The sequence below is a fragment of the Aquarana catesbeiana genome, linkage group LG01, assembly GCF_042186555.1.
Source record: "Aquarana catesbeiana isolate 2022-GZ linkage group LG01, ASM4218655v1, whole genome shotgun sequence".
Classification (NCBI taxonomy): Eukaryota; Metazoa; Chordata; class Amphibia; order Anura; family Ranidae; genus Aquarana; species Aquarana catesbeiana.
In genome coordinates, this window is record NC_133324.1 from 122127272 (window position 1) to 122148110 (window position 20839).

General features: G+C 40.1%; 1 protein-coding gene across 3 annotated transcripts in view; it reads right to left on the reverse strand.

Moving 5' to 3' along the window:
• Positions 1–20839, reverse strand: part of ERBIN (erbb2 interacting protein) — a 341118-nt gene that overhangs the window by 126515 nt on the left and 193764 nt on the right. For all 3 annotated transcript variants that reach the window (XM_073623490.1, XM_073623499.1, XM_073623482.1), the window contains one exon: positions 2851–3048. In XM_073623490.1, coding sequence (XP_073479591.1) covers positions 2851–3039 — 189 coding nt within the window. In that variant the 5' untranslated portion in view covers positions 3040–3048. The remainder of the gene's footprint in view (positions 1–2850; positions 3049–20839) is intronic.

The window sequence follows — 20839 nt, forward strand, 5'->3', positions numbered from 1 at the left end:
CTGGTAACAGAGGTCTGAAACATTTTTTAGGGGGGGGGGGGGGGGGGGGCAGATATCTCTTATGCCGCGTACACACAGGCGGACTTTTCGACCGGACTGGTCCGACGGACTTTTGAACGAACGGACATGCCTACACGCGATCACACCAAAGTCCGTCGGATTCGTACGTGATGACGTACAACCGGACTAAAATAAGGAAGTTGATAGCCAGTAGCCAATAGCTGCCCTAGCGTGGGTTTTCGTCCGTCTAGCATACAGACGAGCGGATTCTTCGACCGGACTCAAGTCCGTCGGAAAGATTTGAAGCATGTTTCAAATCTAAAGTCCGTCAGATTTTCGGATGGAAAAGTCTGCTGAAGGTCCGATGAAGCCCACACACAATCGGATTGTCCGCCGGACTCAGGCCGTCGGACCAGTCCGGACGAAAAGTCCGGTCGTGTATACGCGGCATTAGAGCAATAGGCAGGGAGAACTATACCTGTCCTCACAGGATCAATAATGAGCACCTGAACAGGATGAGATATTCGCTTGAGGATGATAGTGTGTGGTAGTTCAATACTTTCATCTCTTCAATGGAAGAGAAAAGTTCAGCCTCTTTGGTGCAACAGGTTATAAATATTGCAAGTGTTATTTTGCAAAAAAATGCTAAATATTTCAAGTATTATCCAAATCTGTCTCACCATTTTTTATTTTGGTCTGAGCTACTTTCCTCCTTCAAACAAGTCAATGTGAATGCAAAAGCAGCGTAAAGCATCACAAGGGATAGTCATAGCAACTCAGAAGCAAGCTACAAGTTACACGGTTATATTTGCAAATCTGCTTAATTAATCTCAATATACTGAAGACCAGTCATTACTGGTAATCATGCAAGAATCAGAACATTCTTTTACTGTGTATATATATATATATATATATATATATATATATATATATATATATATATATATATAAAGAAAAAAAAAATCATTAAAATGGCGTAGGCATTCTGAAAGATTTATATCTGCCCCCAATATACATTAGTTTCTTTAACTGAGCTGGATGCTGGAGTTTCAAACGGAACTTCACTTAAAAGTGAGTCTTGCTCATCTTCCTCCTCCACCCTACAGTAACAATATTTATTTTTTTTTCCTGTTTTCTTGAAGCGGGTACCTTTTTCTGACAGGTTCCACTTCCGCAATTCTCACCTAGGCAAGAATAACGGAAGATTGGCCTGACCCCACACACCCTCAACCACCTAGGACATGGCACTCGTCCCAGAAGGCTGCAAGACAAGTGTGAAAGTGCAGCGCAATCTCGTGCATGTGCAGTGGGGAGCCGCCAGTACCCACATTCAGGATGGCAGCACCAGCGAAGAACTGGCCTGGGTAAAGACAATGCTGGACTGGCAAGTGTCTTTTTGTTTAAAGTCAGTAGCTATGATATATGTAGCTGCTAACTTATTTTTTTTTAATTTTACATTTTTAAAAAGGGACCAAAGTTCCTCTTTAAAGCGGAACTTCACTCTCTCTATATACATTGACTATTTTTAATCCTTATGCTGCTAGCATTATTAAATGGATAGGAAAGTATATTATATTTACTTGTTTTAAACCTTTTTTTTTTTTACATTTCTTCAGTTACTTCCTAGTTACCATGCCTAGGCAAATGATGTCATACATCCCAGGAGTCCTCAGGAGGGGAAAAGAGCCTTTCTCAGCTACGTACTCCCTCCTGCCTGCATTCCTGATCCAAGGGCAGATGAATTCCAGGAAGTAAATGCTACATGAATCATCTGCCCTTACTCAAGATGGCCACAGCCAGAAATGCTAGGAGGTGTTTTTCAAATTGATTTCTCAGCAAAATAAAGCATGGAGAAATGGATGGATGGGTGAGTTTGCTTTGAATATTAAAAACGAATTAAATAGCGTTTGTGGTATTTAGATACAGTATAGATCCACTTTAAGGGAACAACTGAAATCTGTTGCCCTTTTTACTAGCCTGACCTACCACACTGTCTCCCATCTCCCAAATGTGCATAACAGCATGAAACAACAGAACCTTAGGCTGCAGCAGGAACTGGGCAAGATTCAAACCATTATGACAGGCTCAATGTACCAAGGTGATCAATCCTTCAACTTGGGTACAACCAGCCTGCCAGATTTTACATGTGATTATCAATAGCCACTATTAGAAAAAATTACGGTCTTCTACTGGCGGGGAGGTGTGTCCCCCCGACGGGAGAACACAATGGTTCAGCGGGAGGGATTCCCGTCAACACTGTGTTGATGGAGGAATTGAGTGGTTTCAGGAAAGAAATTTGCTCCGTGTATGGCCTGCATTAGAGTTTTGAGGTATGTAAAGAACAACCTAGTTATGCACCCTCTGGAAGACACCAATAAGACCTTAGGGGACCTCTCAGCTACAAACTCAACATCAGAAAAACAAATTAATCTCTTTCAAAGAGTTCTGGCATTTGAAAAGTGTATGTATTCTTTGAACAAGTTAGAGTGTGTGACATCTGCAGTAGATAAAACTAGGAGGGAGAAGCAGTGTGAAATGACATCAGCTTTTGACAGCATTGATGGCATTTAAAAAAAAAAAAAAAAAAAAAGAGCATCTTCTAGAGAATAAATGTAATAGGGTGCCAGCTAAATGAGGATTTTGGAAGTGCAAGGAACTCCCTGGCTAAGTGTTGTGCTCAGGAGATGGAGTCGGGCGTTAAGTGAATGGCTGGCACAGGATTTTGCCAAGAAAGCTAGAGCAGCGACGTGAGCTAATGCCTATAAAGCACAGCTGGAAGAGACCCAGGAGAGCAGGCTGCTTGTCATCAGTGTCATGGAAAATATGAAACCTGTACAGTGAAAGTGGTACCTTGGGAAGTTCTTCAATCTGGTTGGCATCCAAATAAAGCTCCTCCAAGGTTTTCTCGAATGTGAAAATCTCTTTCGGCACCTGTTCTAGGCTGCAGTGAGAGTAGTCAAGCGAGGTCACAGTTTCTTCCTCTCCCCGCAAACACCGACACGGCACTAGCCGCACAAACAGGTTCCTCTTCGCAGTCATTTTCAGGCACTGGTTAAAACAAACAAAAAAAGTTACAGTTAGTATCAGACTCATTCAGGTAGTAAGCCCCATTCAAAGCAGTCTTGCCGCCACTTAAATTTGCTGCACTTCTCAACATACAAGATACCCATCACTGCTAAGCAAGCAAGATCCCTTTCTCCTGCCTACACACACTGTTAATACCCATTAAACCACAGACGCTCATCCATGAAAATCCAGCTAGACAAGTTTGGATGCGGTGGAATTCCATGGCTATGCATCCTGCAATGAGGAAAAGGAAAGATAACCATGCCATATTGTTTAATGATTTTCACCACTCAGAGGCCAAAGAAGTAACTTTAAAAAGAGTAACTCTGCTTTTGTTGAGAAAAAAGAAAACCTTCCTCTCTGGGTGATCTATGTACATTGCAAGGATTTTAACAAGCTTTGTTGCAGATTCCCACCTTTTTTTAATTCTGAAGAAATAGCTGTTTGTTTGTCTGTGTCCATGTGGAAAGTGAATTATATCGGAGTGGTTTTATAATCAACTGCTGAATGCATTAAAGATAAAAAAAAAAAAAAAACTGTTAGTATAACTAAAGGGAAAATTTGTTTTTGTTTTGGATAGAGTGAATGGAATTAGAACACCTCACAGTTTTTATTGCGGTCTGTGCCCCCATTAGGGAAATACACCCTCTTCTCTATTTCCTGTTTTTCCGTGCGCTAAGAGCAAGAGCCAGCTGTCAATCTGGCAGCTGGATGGATCCCGACAATATGGTCGTGACCCTTGGACGTTCACTGACAGCGGTAATAGCCTGCTATTAACTGACTCTTGGTCACAGGAGAGCACGTGCACCCCTGTGACCCACAAGACAAGTACCAAAATCAAAAGTTAATCAAAAGTACCAAAAAAAAGCTTTTGCCATACTTCTCTCTTAATAAATAAATAAAACTATGGGTTGATCAGTATGGTGCATAACAGCATCTGTAAAGATGATCCTGTTACTGTTAAAAAACCAGTACCACTGTAGGCACAGTTACACAGGGGCGACGTCTTGTACATTGATAACCTTATCCTAGGGCACAGGGAGTCAGGGACCATTGGCTAGTATATGCTAACCTGGTAGCTCTATTTGAGGCTCTGATCTGCCTCTATCCTTATTGCCCTTTTAAAAGCATTTATTGCTGAAACCCAATCACTGTCATATACCCGCTATTATATCGTTGTGAGAACAGGTTTCTTCAAGCCAACATTGTTTGTTTGAACTGTGTCCTGTGCCTTTCTTGACATTCGATTTTTCAAGTTCCTGATATGGAATCGCTCCAATTGAGCTAATACATGTGACCATCCTCTATCCTGTACCCCTGACGAAGGTGTAAAAAAAACAGAAACGCGTCGGTATTAGGGTCTTTACCCATCGGAGAGTATCAGTGTCATTTTGTAATTTGTTTGACTTTTGTGTTTTGCCATGCTCATTGTATGCACTACCAGATGTCAGACGTCTTTTTATATTTTGTTCACCTGTCTGATCTTTTAATATTTGTGATACAATAAATAAACAAGTTTTTTTTTTACATATATCAGTGTTGGGGGTCTTTCAAAGTCCCATTAAGGGGGTATTTTTTCTTGGTCTGTTACTGTTAAGAACATAAAATTTCGAACATGAACATATAGTACCAAGGTGGACAAGAACCCCATACATAAAAGATTACGGGTCATTTTGCTCTCAGCTAGGTAATATTGTGGTTCCCTGTAAGGCAAGCAGTAAAACTGTGTGCGGGTTTGCAGCTCAGATGAAGTTTAGCACAGCAGACCATAAAAAACTGCTCCCAAGATACATCCTGGATAGGATCAGAGGCATCATCACAATAAATCTGTAGTCATGGCGATGTAAATGTAAAACATACTAAATGAACTGCAGAAAACTATCCCAGGCACTCCTACATACACAACATTTATCATGTGGGTGGGTAGAAGTATAAATATATAGTACACCACTGATCTGTCCTTCTGTTTGGAATTTAGAATTATTACTTGGGGCACAACGTTCAGTATAGTGATCCAACATAAGCAAATCAATTTATAGTTTGTTTTTTTTTTCTTAGCTTACATGCAAAAAGAATCATTTTGTTTTGTTTTCAAAATCTTGTCTCCATCTATAATTTGTAATTACATATGTATATGAGGCTAATTTTATCCATATATATATATATATATATATATATATATATATACATACACACAGAATCTCTGTTGCGGAGTTACAAGGTAGCTGTGCTTCACTACTCCTCCTCACAAAACAATCTAAAGAGTTGGCCAAAATCAATACACTCCTTGTGTGGCCAAACTCTTACTACAACAGTTGCGAAAGACGCAGATTAATTGCACTGAGCCTGGGGGAGCAGCTTCCTCCAATGGCTAATCTACAAATTACAAAAAAGAAAAAATATACAGAACACAAAGCATGTGCAAAATGTGGAAGTCAGACCAAAAATTACTTTACAATGAATACAACAATAATTACTTAAACAAGGCCATTAGCTGGCCATAGACTAGTAGAATAGTCAGTGTGGGGTCAACTCTGCATTCTTCAAAATTTAAAGGAGCAAGATAGAAAATGTTTCCCAAATGAACAAATTTCTAGCAGTGAATGTGGTTTTCGTTGGGAATTATTTCCCTTTTGCCTTTTAGACATGTTACCAGTGCAGTCTGCTTCTCAGCACTTCCCTGAACTTCTGGTCAAGGAGCCCTTGCAAGCACCATCTGAAACCAGGACATCAGAACTACATATCCTATGAACCTTTGTACATGTAAGTTGGAGTGATTGGTTGCCTTGGTTGGCAAGGGAGCAATTCCATAGCTTACAAAACAAAAACAAAGGGTGCACAGGCCTTGCACATTACCTTAACAACCACTTTTAATAAAATAGTAGAACAGGTGTATACTCACAAAAACGCATAAAAGTCAAGCTTATCAATATCCTACAGTCCTGGACCACATGGTCCACTGAATGAGTCCTAACCACAAGAAAACCTTTAGATTGCGGTTGGGACTTGTTGAGTGGACCATGTGGTCCAGGACTGTTGGATATTGAGGAGCTTGACTTTCATGCTGTTTTGTGAGAATACATCTGTTCTATTTTATTAAAAGCTATTATTAAGGTTTGTGCACCCTCTGTTTTTGATTTGTAGTGTATCTTCTAGGTTTCCCCAGCCTTTTGGGGGGCTGCAAAGTCTTGCCAAGATTTGAGTGATTGAAGATCTGCAGTCAACAGTTGCTGGAACTCCTCTTTTGAGCACAGTAAGTTGTTCTTTTTGTTAGCAATTCCATAGGAACAGACAGGCAGCTTTTTGACAATTCTGATGTTGGCAATTTTTTGCTAGCGAAATAGCCGCCCATCTGACATCACCCTTGCTGTGCAGCGATGTGTACCTGTGCCATTTGTAGTCCCAAGAGGGAGCACACGTGTTGCACTGGTTATGCTGGGGCTTCATAGACATACTTCAAACGAATGATAGAGCCAGCAACTCCAAAATCCATGCAAATTAATTTATTTGCTTACACGATAAAGAGGGGCTAACGCGTTTTGGCAAGAAGCCTTGATCACAGTATATGCTTCATAGAGATATGAAGAAGACAGCATAGTCACCCAAAAATCAGAAGTTTGATTCACCAATCCTTCACCTTGAACTTGAATTGTGTAAATGGGACTGTGAAGAAAAAGATTCTAAGAATCTATAAGCCTATAAGAAAAAAAAATATATATATTTATTCTCTAGGGTTTATTAACACTATTCCTTCTAAAAATGTATTTCTGTTTGAGTCCCCATTAAAGAGATTACTGATCATTTTTTTCCCCCAACAAGAAATGAGGGGAAATCTTATGAAGGATAAGGAAGTAGGGACTCTGACAGAAATAAAAACCTGGCAGAGGTTCTAACCTTTCCCTAAAGGGCTAGCCTTTAGAACAGGGGTCCCCAACAAACAAGTATTCGCAGGCTCAAAAGATATCAATCTTTATAAATGAATGAAGACAATTTAAATAAACAAATAAACACACTGCAAGAAAAACTGAGAAGCCCACCACATCACATTAGAATCCCCATCAGAAGCAGAGTCTGAAGATACGCCACTGACCTTAGCTGTGGGCCGAATAAATTCGCGAAGTAGGCCGGATATGGCTTGTGGGCTGCAATTTGAAGATCGCTGCTTTAGTAGAATAAACCTGGTTGCTCAGAAACCATTCCCTAGTCTAAAAATCTCTCATTTGCCACTTGAGATTTACAGTAATGAAATCCAGAAACCAAACACTGACAACATATCAGTCTCTTCAGTTTCTTCTCTGAAACAAGAAATAAAAGTCTACAGACTGCCGCCACTGGATCTGATCCTTGTTAGAAGAGCCAGATGGACAGTGAACCGTGCGTAGAATGAACAACAGGAACCATGGAACGGGATGTCTTGTATAGTGCAAACTCAGTTACTGTTTGGCACTGTTGGATGAAAAGCATTTAACAGCCTGCAGAGCATGGAGATAAGCTAGCAAATTGAAACAGAGAACGGCTTCAAATAAAGATATACCCACAATCGTCCAGTGGCTGTTGTTTAGTTCAGCCTTGGTGCAATCCTCGCCTGCACAGAAAGCTTACAGAAACAGATAAAGAAAACTAGAAGAGACGGATCCACATAGAAATAAGACATTAAAAAACTGAATGCAAACCAAAATCATGAATAGATCGGGTAAAAAAAAAAAACATCTGCAACATATAAAGCAGACCAGTCCAAATCTCTGTGTGCGATAAATATTGCCAGGTTTACTGCAGCAACAAAGATTTTGCATTACCCTCAATGATGAATGGATAGCCAACACTTCCTGATAAAGAAATTATTAAAATCCAGTGAGTACTACAATGGAAAAGAAATTCAACAGGAACGTTCTCCTAAGTGAGGGGAAATTCCCTCTTAGTTGTCCCCATTGGAAGATTTCACCTCTACTCTGTTCACTTTTTAATTGGTGACAATAGTCGCCAGCCAAAGCAGAGTGGCTGTAGTTCCCCAGCAGTGACACAGATGATAAAAAGATGTCTAAACCTAAGATCTAGCTGAAACCAAAAAAAAGTGTTTTGTGTATACATTTTTCGGCTGCTGGCGGGGAGCTTTTAACCTCCGCTAGCGGCCAAAAAAGGGTTAAAACGAGCAGAAAAGCGCCGCTTTGCTGGCGGTGCTGCCCATTCATTTCAATGGGCAGGAGCGGGTTTAGTCCTGCCAGCGAATCGCCTCATTGTGAAAGCACTCGGGCTTTCACACTGGCTGCAGGAGAGCTGTTTTTCAGGCGCTTTACAGGCGCTATTTTTAGCCCAAAAGCACCTGAAAAACATCCCAGTGTGTAAGGGGTCTAAATGAGCTTGAGGTTTGTAAATTTACTTTGTGAAGATCCACACACATTTAGTTCCTTGAGTATTCATTATGTCCTGTTAATAGGCACTGCTGTGTCACACATTTCACAGAGCCTGCCTTGTGAACTACAGAGGAGCTAAGAGGAGGAGTCTCAAGTAGGCGGAGTCAGTACAGAAATCACTGCATGCAGGCAGCAAGGTACCATGGGAAATGTAGTCCTTAGAAATTTTTGTGAACCGCAGAGGGGAAGCTGTAATGCCTGCAGGGATTTGAATACAGGAAGTTGTGGAAAGAAATAGACAGCAGGCAGGCAGAACTCGCAACATGACAGGAGATTTTTCAAGTAAGATAAGATTGAATTGTCAAATATGACTGTTTGTATTGTTATTGCAGTGCTGACATTATAAAATGAAAGTGTATGCTGTGACCATAGATTTCCTGTAAGGCCCCTTTCACATGGGCTTTCCGATCAAGTCCACCTGTCCGTTTTTCAGGCAGACCTGATCAGAAACTCCATTCATCTCTATGGAGCGGTGGATATCAGCGGTGACAATGTCCGATGACATCCAACAATATCCGGCCCTGTCCGTGAAATCCAGACGGATGGTGACCCCATTTTACATCCGTCTGGAGGATCGGATCAGATAGAACGGACAGGCGGTCCGTTTTCATCCGATCTCCCTATAGAAGAGAGGGGGCTCTGACAGGTCCATCTCTGCATAGTGAGTGAAGATGGACCTGTCATCTGCCTGCTCAATAGATCGATCCCCCACTAAGCAAAGCGGAGTCTGTCGGGCGGACCGCCTGTGTGAAAGAGTCCCAACAAAGGATAACATCTGGTCCTGGGGACAGAATTGTCTACACACAGCTAACTCCCCTTCTCCAAATCTATTTTAGTAAAGCTCACAATGCAAAAATGTAAGCTAGGACTTAGCTAATGTAAATACAAGATCGAATAACTGCATGTTCTGCACCATTAACAATGGCATATTACTAAACAGAATAAAAAATGATTAAAATCCTCTTTATTGTAATGTGTATTGTTTATATATTTTTCTTCTAAAAGAATTATGACAATCAAATATGCCAGACAATAAACTGATGGCATACTAAAATATCTAAATGTCCCAACTGTAGGCAAATTTAACCATCTGCCTAGGTTATTTAAAAACAGTGTATGAGCGATCTTGTTATTGAGCGATATCAATAAATAATACATGTTGGAATTAAACCAATAAAAAAAGAAGAAGGTCTAGGCACTGATTGCATTATTTTTTAATCATACGGTTTATACTAGACATAGCCAGGATCCAACAGTTTAAAATAAACAGATGAGTCCGAGAGCAATAACTTGGCTAAGGAATAAAATTAGGAGATCTTATTGCATTTTTCCACCCTCGGCGTCAACAATCTCATTCGCCAGGCAGCCTGGATTCTGAAGATTACATCACACTAAGGGTGGGCTAGCAGCTTTCTACTGTGGTGCAATGAGACGTTTATCAGAAGTTATTGGATCTAGGATCTCCGTGAATAGACACCCCCCCCCAAAAAAAAAAGGCTGTGGGTCTAATGAAATTGAGTGAACCAGAAGGCAATGATAAAAAAAAAAAAAAATGTAAAAACTCCTTCGCTGTTCCCTGGCCATTGTGAGTATTTGACGGGTGAGATGAATTGAGTACTTGTTTCCTCCACTACACATAATGGTTTCTTCCACTGGTTCATATGTCAAGTAGGGACAAACAAGCCAGCAGGAAGAACCACAGCATGTGGTGGGGGATCAGGTATTCTACACACCAGGAAATTTGGAATACTTGTATATGCAGGTGAGCAGAGAGGCATTGTTTCAAGAGGGGGCCATAGGAATCGCTCTTCTTTTATCCTGTATGCTTTCAGATACAAGTGACTCTGCGCTAATTTCTGCATAGTATGTATTTGGGGTGCAGCCTTATTCGCTTACTGCCTAGGCTTTCATTGTTAGGGCCCATGCACACTTTTGGCATTGGGGCTTCGCAATCTGGTGAACTGTAGTACACTGCAGTGCCATTCATTATGAATAGCACCCAAACACTGTACAAGAGCAGCCAAAGCACAACTCACCACAGAGCATAATGCACATACCATGTCATAATAAATGAGACACCTTAATGCATTAATGTATCTCAATGGAATCTACCCTTAAGCCTGCCATACTCTAGTGGAAATTCAGCAAATGTTTATACAAATATTCATATGAACATTTGGGTGAAAATTGTCAGTACATTCAATGATTTGATGAATGTCAACTGAAAGTCATTCAAAATTTTGTTCGCTTTCAGCATGGAGTGAACGGACTTTCCAGAACAAAAACCACGTACACTGTTATGCCGTGTACACATGAGCGGACTTTTCAGCATCAAAGGTCCGACAGTCTTTCCGACAGACTTTCGAACGACCGGACTTGCCCACACACAAACGGACTTTAGTCCGTTGGTTTGAACGTGATGATGTACGAAGGGACTAGAATAAGGAAGTTCATAGTCAGTAGCCAATAGCTCCACTTGCGTCCTTTTTTGTCCGCCGGACTAGCATACAGACAAACTGATTTTTGGACCAGACTTGTGTTCGTCGAAAAGATTTGAAACATGTTCCAAATCTAAGGACCATCTGATTTTTGACAGAAAAAGTCCGCTGAAAGTCCGATGAAGCCCACACACGGACGGATTTGTTCCGTTGGACCAGTCCGGTCAAGAAGTCCGGTCATGTGTACACGGCTTTAGAAATGTGTTCATTTTACATCCTGTTCCCTCAAATGTACTTGTCACTGCAGTAAAAAAAATAAACAAACATCGATATGACCTCCACTAACGATCAGAAAGTCAAACGAACATTCCTACAAAAAAAAAAAAAAAAATCATGATTTTACTAACGTACAGTATCTCACAAAAGTGAGTACGCCCCACACATTTTTGCTAATATTTTATTATATCTTTTCATGTGACAACACTGAAGAAATTCACTTTGCTACAATGTAAAGTAGTGAGTGTACAGATTGTATAACAGTGTAAATTTTCAACACACAGCCATTAATTTCTAAACCACTGGCAACAAAAGTCAGTACACCCCTAAGTGAAAATGTCCAAATTAGGCCCAATTAGCCATTTTCCCTCTCCGTTGTCATGTGACTCGTTAGTGTTACAAGGTCTCAGGTGTGAATGGGGAGCAGGTGTGTTAAATTTGGTGTTATCTCTCTCTCTCACGTTGGTCACTGGAAGTTCAACATGGCACCTCGCGGCAAAGAACTCTCTAAGAATCTGAAAAAAAGAATTGTTGCTCTACATAAAAGATGGCCTAGGCTATGGCTATAGGAAGTTTGCCAAGACCCCGAGGGAATCGGGGGGCTTCAGTAACCAAAACTGCAGTGTTTATCCTCATGACACAACACAGGAAGCACCCTCATGGCTAACAGAGGACAAAATTAGAAATAGACTTGGAAAACCTAAAGGGGTTGTAAACCCTTGTGTTTTTTCACCTTAATGCATCCTATGCATTAAGGTGAAAAAACTGACACTGACCCGCCCCCGTTTTACTCACCTGAGCCCTTCATTCCCTCGGCGGAGACTCGCTCTTCCTCTCTGCCCTGGGTTCTTGGCTCTTGATTGGATAGATTGATAGCAGCACAGCCATTGCCTCCCACTGCTGACAATCAAATCCAATGACGCGGGTACCGGGGGGGCGGGGCCAAGTCCGGCATTCTGTGTTTATAGATGCAAATGCTGGACTCGGGAGAGCGCCAGCAAGGTAACCGCCCTGGGAGAGCGCTTCTCCCAGGGGGTTTAGCGATGCGAGGAGCCACCGGGGGAACTGCACAGTGGAGGTATGTATAACATGTTTGTTACTCTTAAAAAAGAAAAAACGAGTGTTTACAAACCCTTTAAACATTAAAAAGGCACCGGGACCAGATAGCTTGCAACTGAAGGACCAAAATAAATCCCTGGGAATTACAGACCAGTTAGCCTAACATCAATAGTATGCAAGCTCTTGGAGGGGATAAGGGACTATATGGAAGATTCTAGTAATGAAAACGGTATCATTAGCAGTAATCAGCATGGATTCATGAAGAATAATTCTTGCCAAACCAATCTATTAACATTCTATGAGGAGGTGAGCTGCCATCTAGATAAAGGAAGGCTCGTAGACGTGGTGTATCTGGATTTTGCAAAAGCATTTGACACAGTTCCCCATAAAAGCTTACTGTACAAAGTAAGGTTCATTGGCATGGACCATAGGGTGAGTACATGGATTGAAAACTGGCTACAAGGGCGAGTTCAGAGGGTGGTGATAAATGGGGAGTACTCGGAATGGTCAGGGGTGGGTAGTGAGGTCCCCCAGGGTTCTGTGCTGGGACAAAGCCTATTTAATTTCTTCATAAACGACCTGGAGGATGGGGTAAACTGTTCAATCTCTGTATTTGCGGACGATACTAAGCTAAGCAGGGCAATAACTTCTCCGCAAGATGTGGAAACCTTGCAAGACGATGCACAAATTAATGGGATGGGCAACTACATGGCAAATGAGGTTTAATGTGGAAAAATGTAAAATAATACATTTGGGTGGCAAAAATATGAATGGAATCTACTCACTGGGGGGAGAACCTCTGGGGGAATCAAGGATGGAAATGGACCTGGGGGTCCTAGTAGATGATAGGCTTAGCAATGGCATGCAATGCCAAGCTGCTGCTAAAAAAACAAACAGAATATTGGCATGCATTAAAAAGGGGCTTAATAATAGATAAAGCGATCATTTTCTCACTCTACAAGACTCTGGTCCGGCCTCACCTGGGGTATCCTGTCCAATTCTGGGCACCAGTCCTCAGGAAGGATGTACTGGAAATGGAGCGAGTACAGAGAAGGGCAACAAAGATAATAAAGGGACTGAAGCATATTAATTAGGGCTGCAACTAACGATTATTTTCATAATCGATTAGTTGGCCGATTATTGTTTCGATTAATCGATTAATCGGTTAATAACCTTAAAAAAAAAAAAAAAAAGCGTGGGGTATAATTTAGTTAATATGTAAAGTTTTAAAAAAAGACAATTTGTTCTTAAATATCTCTATGCAGCGGTAAATATAAATAACCAACTATATGGTTAGGGAGCAAAATATCTAATCCACTCTGAGAATAACAGACAGAAGAGATATACTGTACATACTATTAGAGGAGAGATATACTGTACATACTATTAAAGGGTGAATCTGATAGTTAGTGGGGTCAAGTCGACGTTCATTTTCAACCACAGTGACGGGAAAATTTGGAAATAGAAAACTTCTTGGTCAAAGGAATTTTCAGACAGACAGTGTATGTGGTTTTCATTCAGAAATTACATTCATTTTAAAAACAAAATGTTAAAAACAAGTGAAAATTTCAAACAACATTCTTTCATTCAGCGAATATACAAAGATTTTTCGTCTGAATATTCTCATCTGAAAATTGATCCATGTGGCCAGAGTAAGGCTCTCTACACACCTAGGCAGTTTGCTTTTGATCTGTTTCTGCAGTGCTTTTTGCTGTGCGTTTTGATTTTTGCGCACGTGATTTTGCGGCGATTTGCATTTTTGCATTTTTTTGGCCAATTTGTTGTTGGGCAGATTAAAAAACACAAATTGCTGCAAAAACGCATTAAATGCTTTTCTGCAGCTTCTCCATTGAAGTATATTGAACCAAAAAAGCACAGTTTTTGCAATAAAAAAAAGTCACTGACCCTTTCCAAATACGCAGCGGCTGAAAAAAGCATAGATGTGAACGTGTCCCATAGGAAACCATGTAAATGAACTGTAATGCGTTTCTGCAAAAAAGCACCAAAAAACACATAGATGTGAACCAGGTCTAAGACGTTTAGTAACATAATGGGTTTAAAAAAACTAAAAATAGCCCTTTATAGTACAAAAAAACAAAAAAGCAAATAATCACTACTCTAAGGGGTCCATTTTTTTACTGTAGAACTGTGAAAGTAACATCTACAGTAGCGATTATTTGCTCTTTTTGTACTATAAAGGGCTTGTTTTAGTTTTTTTTAACTCCATTATGATACTGGCCGATTAATCGATTATGAAAATAGTAATCGATTAATTTCATAATCGATTAATCGATTAGTTGTTTCAGCCCTAATATTAATTATAAAGAAAGGTTACGAGCACTGAACTTATTCTCTCTGGAGTAGAGATGCTTGAGAGGGGATATGATTTTAATTTACAAATACCATACTGGTGACCCCACAATAGGGATAAAACTTTTCTGTGGATGGGAGAGAATTAAGACATGTGTTTACTTGTTAAGATTAGAAGAAAAGTGGTTTAACCTTAGACTGCGTAGAGGGTTCTTTACTGTAAGAGCGGCAAGGATGTGGAATTCACTTCCACAGGCGGTGATTTCAGCGGGGAGCACCAATAGTTTAAAAAAACTATTAGATAAGCACCTGAACGAACACAACATACAGGGATATACAATGTAATACTGACATATAATCACACACATAGGTTGGACTTGATGATGAAATGTGTCTTTTTTTTAACCTCACCTACTATGTAACTATGTAACCCTGAAACTGAGCTGCAGCACGGTGGCCAAGACCATACAGCGATTTAACAGGACAGGTTCCACTCAGAACAGACCTCACCATGGTCAACCAAAGAAGTTGAGTGCTCGTGCTTAGCATCATATCCAGAGGTTGTCTTTGGGAAATAGACGTATGAGTGCTGCCAGCATTGCTGCAGAGGTTGAAGGGGGGTGGGGGGGTCATTAAAGAAGAACTGCAGTCTGCTCACACATTTTGTAATAAAAACATCTTTTCCATTCTGAAGCCTCTCGTCAACCACTTTGCATATTATTTTATATATACGGTGATTCTGTACTTGCCAAATATGCTGCAGAAATCTCCCTCCACTGAGTCTGGCTGCATCCATTTTAACTGTGGGCAGCTGAAGCTGCTGCCTGTTCACTTCCTGGATTTACACAGACACACAGAGGCACACCTCCATCTCCGCAGCTCTCATTGGCCCCCGTATGACTCATCCCCCTTCATTCCTGGCAAACTCTCACCAGAGAGTGAGAGAGAGAGTGTGCATGATGTCATAAGCCTAGGCTTTTTACCAGACAAGAAACAGGAAGTGGGCTGTATAAGGTATTTACTGGCAGAAAAAAAATGTTTTACTATCCAAAAGGTAAAACAACAAGGGAGGAAGATTTAATAGCTGGAAAGTTGAAAAAATGACTGAAGGTCTGCTTTAAGGGTTCCCCTGGGCTAAAAAGTTTGATTGAGGCTAGCATACAATATGTACTAGTATAATTTTACCATTTCCATAATTAAAAGCTAAATACCCTCAAAACTAATAATTCTGTTTTAAACACATGCCAGCAAGCTGCGTCACCCACTGGCCTTTGATCTTGGATATAACTACGCACCTGCCTTTCCAATCCTGCCCATCTCTCACTACCTTTATGAGGGCTAATCATTTTACAAGTAGATTTCAGCATTATTAATTTATTCTGCAATATAGATAACACATCAGGAGGCATTAGACTTCCTTGCTTGGTTTCCTAATGGCCGTGGTGGAGGTCAGAAATGAAAAATCCAGCAGAGATAACTTGCTGTTGGAGCCTTCGAAGGATGTAAGAAGCCGGCGGGTGGTCTGGCCTTTAATATGATCAGACATCTCCCTAGCTTGTGGACATGACAAAGTAAAATGATTTGAGATATGCTAGAATAGGTTATAGAGTAATGTGAAGGAAGCAGTAAAACTTGTTAAAAAAAAAAAATTGAGAAACAGCCATATTTTTATGTTCTCGATTGGATTTTAGCAACAGCAACATATCACTTTAACCTTATTACTTGATGCTGCAGAAAACAAAAATAATCTGCACAAAAAGAATAAATGAACAAAACTTGCATAATAAAAACCTGAATTAGGAGACACTATTTGCCTGTTGCTATTAAAAAACAAAACGAAAAAAAAAATACACACTTTGAATTTGATTGGATATGCCCTGATTTTATGAATGTCACTTAAAGTGGGCCTACCTCCAGATGATAATTTAAAGCAAACTTGACCCAGTGGTATTTTGATTTAGCATTCTAAAGCCTGCTACACACTTCCAGTTTCTTTTTCATTCAAAAAAAAAAAAAAGCAAAAAAAAAAACAACAACATAGGAGCTCGAGAGTAGCGACTGGACTAACTGTGTAATGTTAGTACAGCAATCTCCTTGCTGAACACCCGACAGAACACACTGGTCAGCACTCACTGGCATTAGCTGGGAGCGCTGATCGGATGCCAATCAGCATATATTTTTTGGTCATGCCCCTTAGGCCGAATGATAGCCGGCTTCTGTTGAACTGGCCAATATTCGGCCCATGTGTTTGGGCCTTAAATTTAAAAGTAGCAATAAAAAGGGCTGCTTTATCATCTTATCTGAAAAACAATCAGCTCCCTCATAGTCATGTGACCAAAAGCCTAGGCAGTGGTCAGCTGATTTTTGCCAATGTCATATCACAATGATATAAAAGTTATAATAGCCACTACTACTTAAGGAAGAGGTCCTTGGTGAGCCCAAAACATCACACTTTGGTCCATGAATAGTAAATATCCAATTGTTTTTGGTTGTTTTGGTGACATTTTGCTGTTTGATGGACTGTTGCACCTCATTGGGAGCTTCACCATGGCGCATGCCATGGTGAAGCTCCCAATGGGGCGCACCAGCAAGAGGTTCATCATAGCATCCGCTGTTGTAGAGGTTTTTGGCTGTAAGGAGTGGACTGGATTTTATGAATTTTCCCACAGAAATTTCACCTTGCTTCTTATTCTGTCTGAAACCTGTCAACCAGATAAGACATGAAGGGAATTCCCTCCTTATGGGGACACAGCAAAAAAAAAAAAAAAACAAACAAACAGGAAGCATACCTCTTTAGACACCAGTTAAACAGATAGGAAGTAAAAATAAGTCTCCCAAATGATCAGTAACACAGTGCTTCTTTACTACATCTGAAAGATTTTAGCTGGACCTTGGCTTTCACAAAGCTTTAATATCCTACCAGAGGTACATCCAAAATGCAAATGATCAATCTGCTCTTGTGCTGCAGCTAACCCAAATAAACACTCTTGGCATGGTTTGTGTCATCTCTATTTCATACTTGTCTTTAGGCTAAAAATCTTTTTGACAAGTAATAAAGTCCTCTCAACACAATAGTGAGTTTTAATCCTCCATAAAGTTCGATTATGACACACAGCATTGAAACTACCAGTCACGTTCGATCTCAAGAATGTGCTAACCATTAACAAATAATTAAGCACTAATTGAGTCTAAACTGAACATATGACACATTATTATGTCAAACAAGTTTACAAAATAAATATTTCAAAGAAAAAAACCCTTGTTTCCAGTGCATGCATAGCTCCAAGGACATGCAACATTCTAGCTGAACTGGTCTCCAAGCTGCATCTATTGTTTCCAAAAACATGTATGTAACATTGCTTATACATATGCAAGTAGGACCAAGTTATTTTGGGTACTTATTGTTCCACAACTAGGATGCAGACTAAGAAAATGTGGAACCAGTTTGTCAGGCATGGTTGCCCAACACTTAGAGGAATAATCAGAACACAAAATGTTCCTGGTTTAATTTGGAATAAGCTACCAGAAATATGCAAAAGGGTAAGAAACAGATTAGTGAATCAAAGGGGGTCAAACAAGAAAGAAAGGGATAAAGGGATGATAATAGGCAACAGGTGAGAGGAATGGGGGCAATGGGTTAGTATATAGAGAGAGGGGAGAAAGTGGGGAGGGAGTATGGAAGGAATAGCGGGGTGCTGCATATGAGTCCCATACTGACCAGGAGCCATCAGATATTCCTATTGGTATTCAGTGCTATAAGTACAGGGTGGAGTCCTGAGAGTGTCTAAAATGAAAAGCATTTGTGTTTGTCCCTGTCCCAGGAGATCATCCTTTCTGAATATAAAATCAATCTCACACGTCCACTCCTAAAGCTGAGGGCATTTCTACTGCACCAACTTTGAGATCTAATGGGGTCAGCAGAAAAAAAACAAAAAAAAAAAAAAACAGACCCCTTTTAATAGGTTTAAAGGATCCAGGAATCGAGGAGGGCCATTTGAGGTATACTGGAAACAATGTCACCTGTAAGCTTGTGATATATATTCACAGAGCTTTATTCCAAAAGGGAGTAATTAAAGGGCATATTCCCCATACACAAGACAATGTCCCAGGTGTCTGAGATAAAATGTCCACCTTGTGCAGAACTGTTTTTTATATATATATATATATATATATATATATATATATATATATATATATGTATATACATACACACACACACACACACACACTATATGTATGAACATGTGGGAAACCTCTGCAATTTCTTTTCAGGTTCTGCAAAAAAGATGACACTTTCCCCTTTTTGGCCACCTCGATTTTATATGAGAAAGAAATAGGAGTTATTTTGTTAATCAGATAAGAAGCATCCCCACAAGTGGGAGGTTTACATAGCATAGTAAAAACAAGCAATGATTAGGTTACTGAGGGTATTTCTTGGAAATGAGCATCACAGCCAAAGTCATAAAAATAGAAACAATGGGATTTACCCAGGACATTTGAGATTGGAAGCACTTGCTGAGCCCTCACATCCTCAGAATGAGGAAACTGCAAATAGTTAACACCAGGCACAAATGTATCTCCAAAGTCAACACGAGCAACAAAAAAGGCGAAACCAACTAGAAAATGGTATTTAACGGCTTCCTCTTCGTAATGCTGCCACGTGAACCACTATTGTACGGCACTGTAAACAGCCACACAGACAATTTACTGTCAAAGCCTGTCTCTTGCATGCATGGAAGATAATCATGACACTTAACATGAAGAAAAAGGGCGCTGAAATCTTATCCAACAGACGAAAAGAAAAGATGTTAAAATTGACTGGGTTTTTATCACCAGACCATCAAAGAAACTGCTATCTGCGCTAAGCAAGACAGAGAAAATTGGCTATGCTTTATAAAAAACCAACAAGTAAACTCAATTTTTCTAAAAATCATTTTTTTTTATTCTAGAAACACTGAAAAAAGCGGTCATTGGTGACGTTGTTTTTAGAGGTTAGGGCTGAAGGCCATCATCCTCATCGTGGCTTTACTGCTTAGTGCGTCATGTACGCGAACCAAGCTTTCAGGACAGAAGTTCAGTCTGTACTGCCCACATTGGCCATTGGCACCCCAATGAACAAGCACAATTATATTATTATTATTATTATTATACAGGATTTATATAGCGCCGACAGTTTACGCAGCGCTTTACAACATTACGGCAGATAGTACAAGTACAATACAATTCAATTCAATACAGGAGGAATCAGAGGGCCCTGCTCGTTAGAGCTTACAATCTAGGAAGTTAGGTACTAGTGCATCAAATGGACATGCCATGAATTTTGGTACCCTGTAAAAAAATAAGTCCATTTTTTGTTCTGTGGCCATGCATTAGCAGCTTATTTAAAAATATATTGCCTTTGGAACCGTTGGCTGCTTCTATCCGCCAATCACCAAATATTATTGGGTTTTGTAGACCCTTAGGAGAGGATAAAATTGCCCTATATGCTGATGATGCACTACTATTTTTGGGAGATACAACATCTTCTCTAAAGGCGGTGATGTCTTTAATTAAAATGAATGGCTCTTTCTCAGGTTTTACAATTAATTGGAGACAAACCAGTTCTTCTACCTGTGGATCCTCTGGAGACCAACCTGCCAAACTCTGCTTCTCAAATAGCTGTAGTTTCTATTAAATATTTGGTTCTACATCACAAGTAAATACTTGGAAATGGAGAGGAATTTTTCCCCATTGTTTAGGCGGTTTAACCACTTAAGGACCGGCATATTTTTCAAACTTGTTGTTTACAAGTTAAAATCTTTTTTTGCTCAAAAAAAAAAAAAAAAAGAACCCCCAAACGTTATATATTTTTTTTTCTAACACCCTAGAGAATAAAATGGCGGTCGCTGCAATACTTTTTGTCACACTGTATTTGTGCAGCGGTCTTACAAGAGCACTTTTCTTGGAAAAAACACACTTTTTTGAATTAAAAAATAAGACAACAGTAAAGTTAACCCAATTTTTTTTTAAATTGTGAAAGATGATGTTACGCTGAGTAAATTGATACCCAACATGTGAGTTGCGCCCACTCGTGGAATGGCGACAAACTTTTACCCTTAAAAATCTCCATATGCGACGTTTAAAAAAATTCTACAGGTTGCATGTTTTGAGTTACAGAGGAGGTCTAAGGCTAGAATTATTGCTCCCACTTTAACAATCGTGGTGATACCTCACATGTGGTTTGAACACTCTTTTCATATGCGGGTGCGGGTGCTGTTTCGCACACGAGCTCGGTGGGAC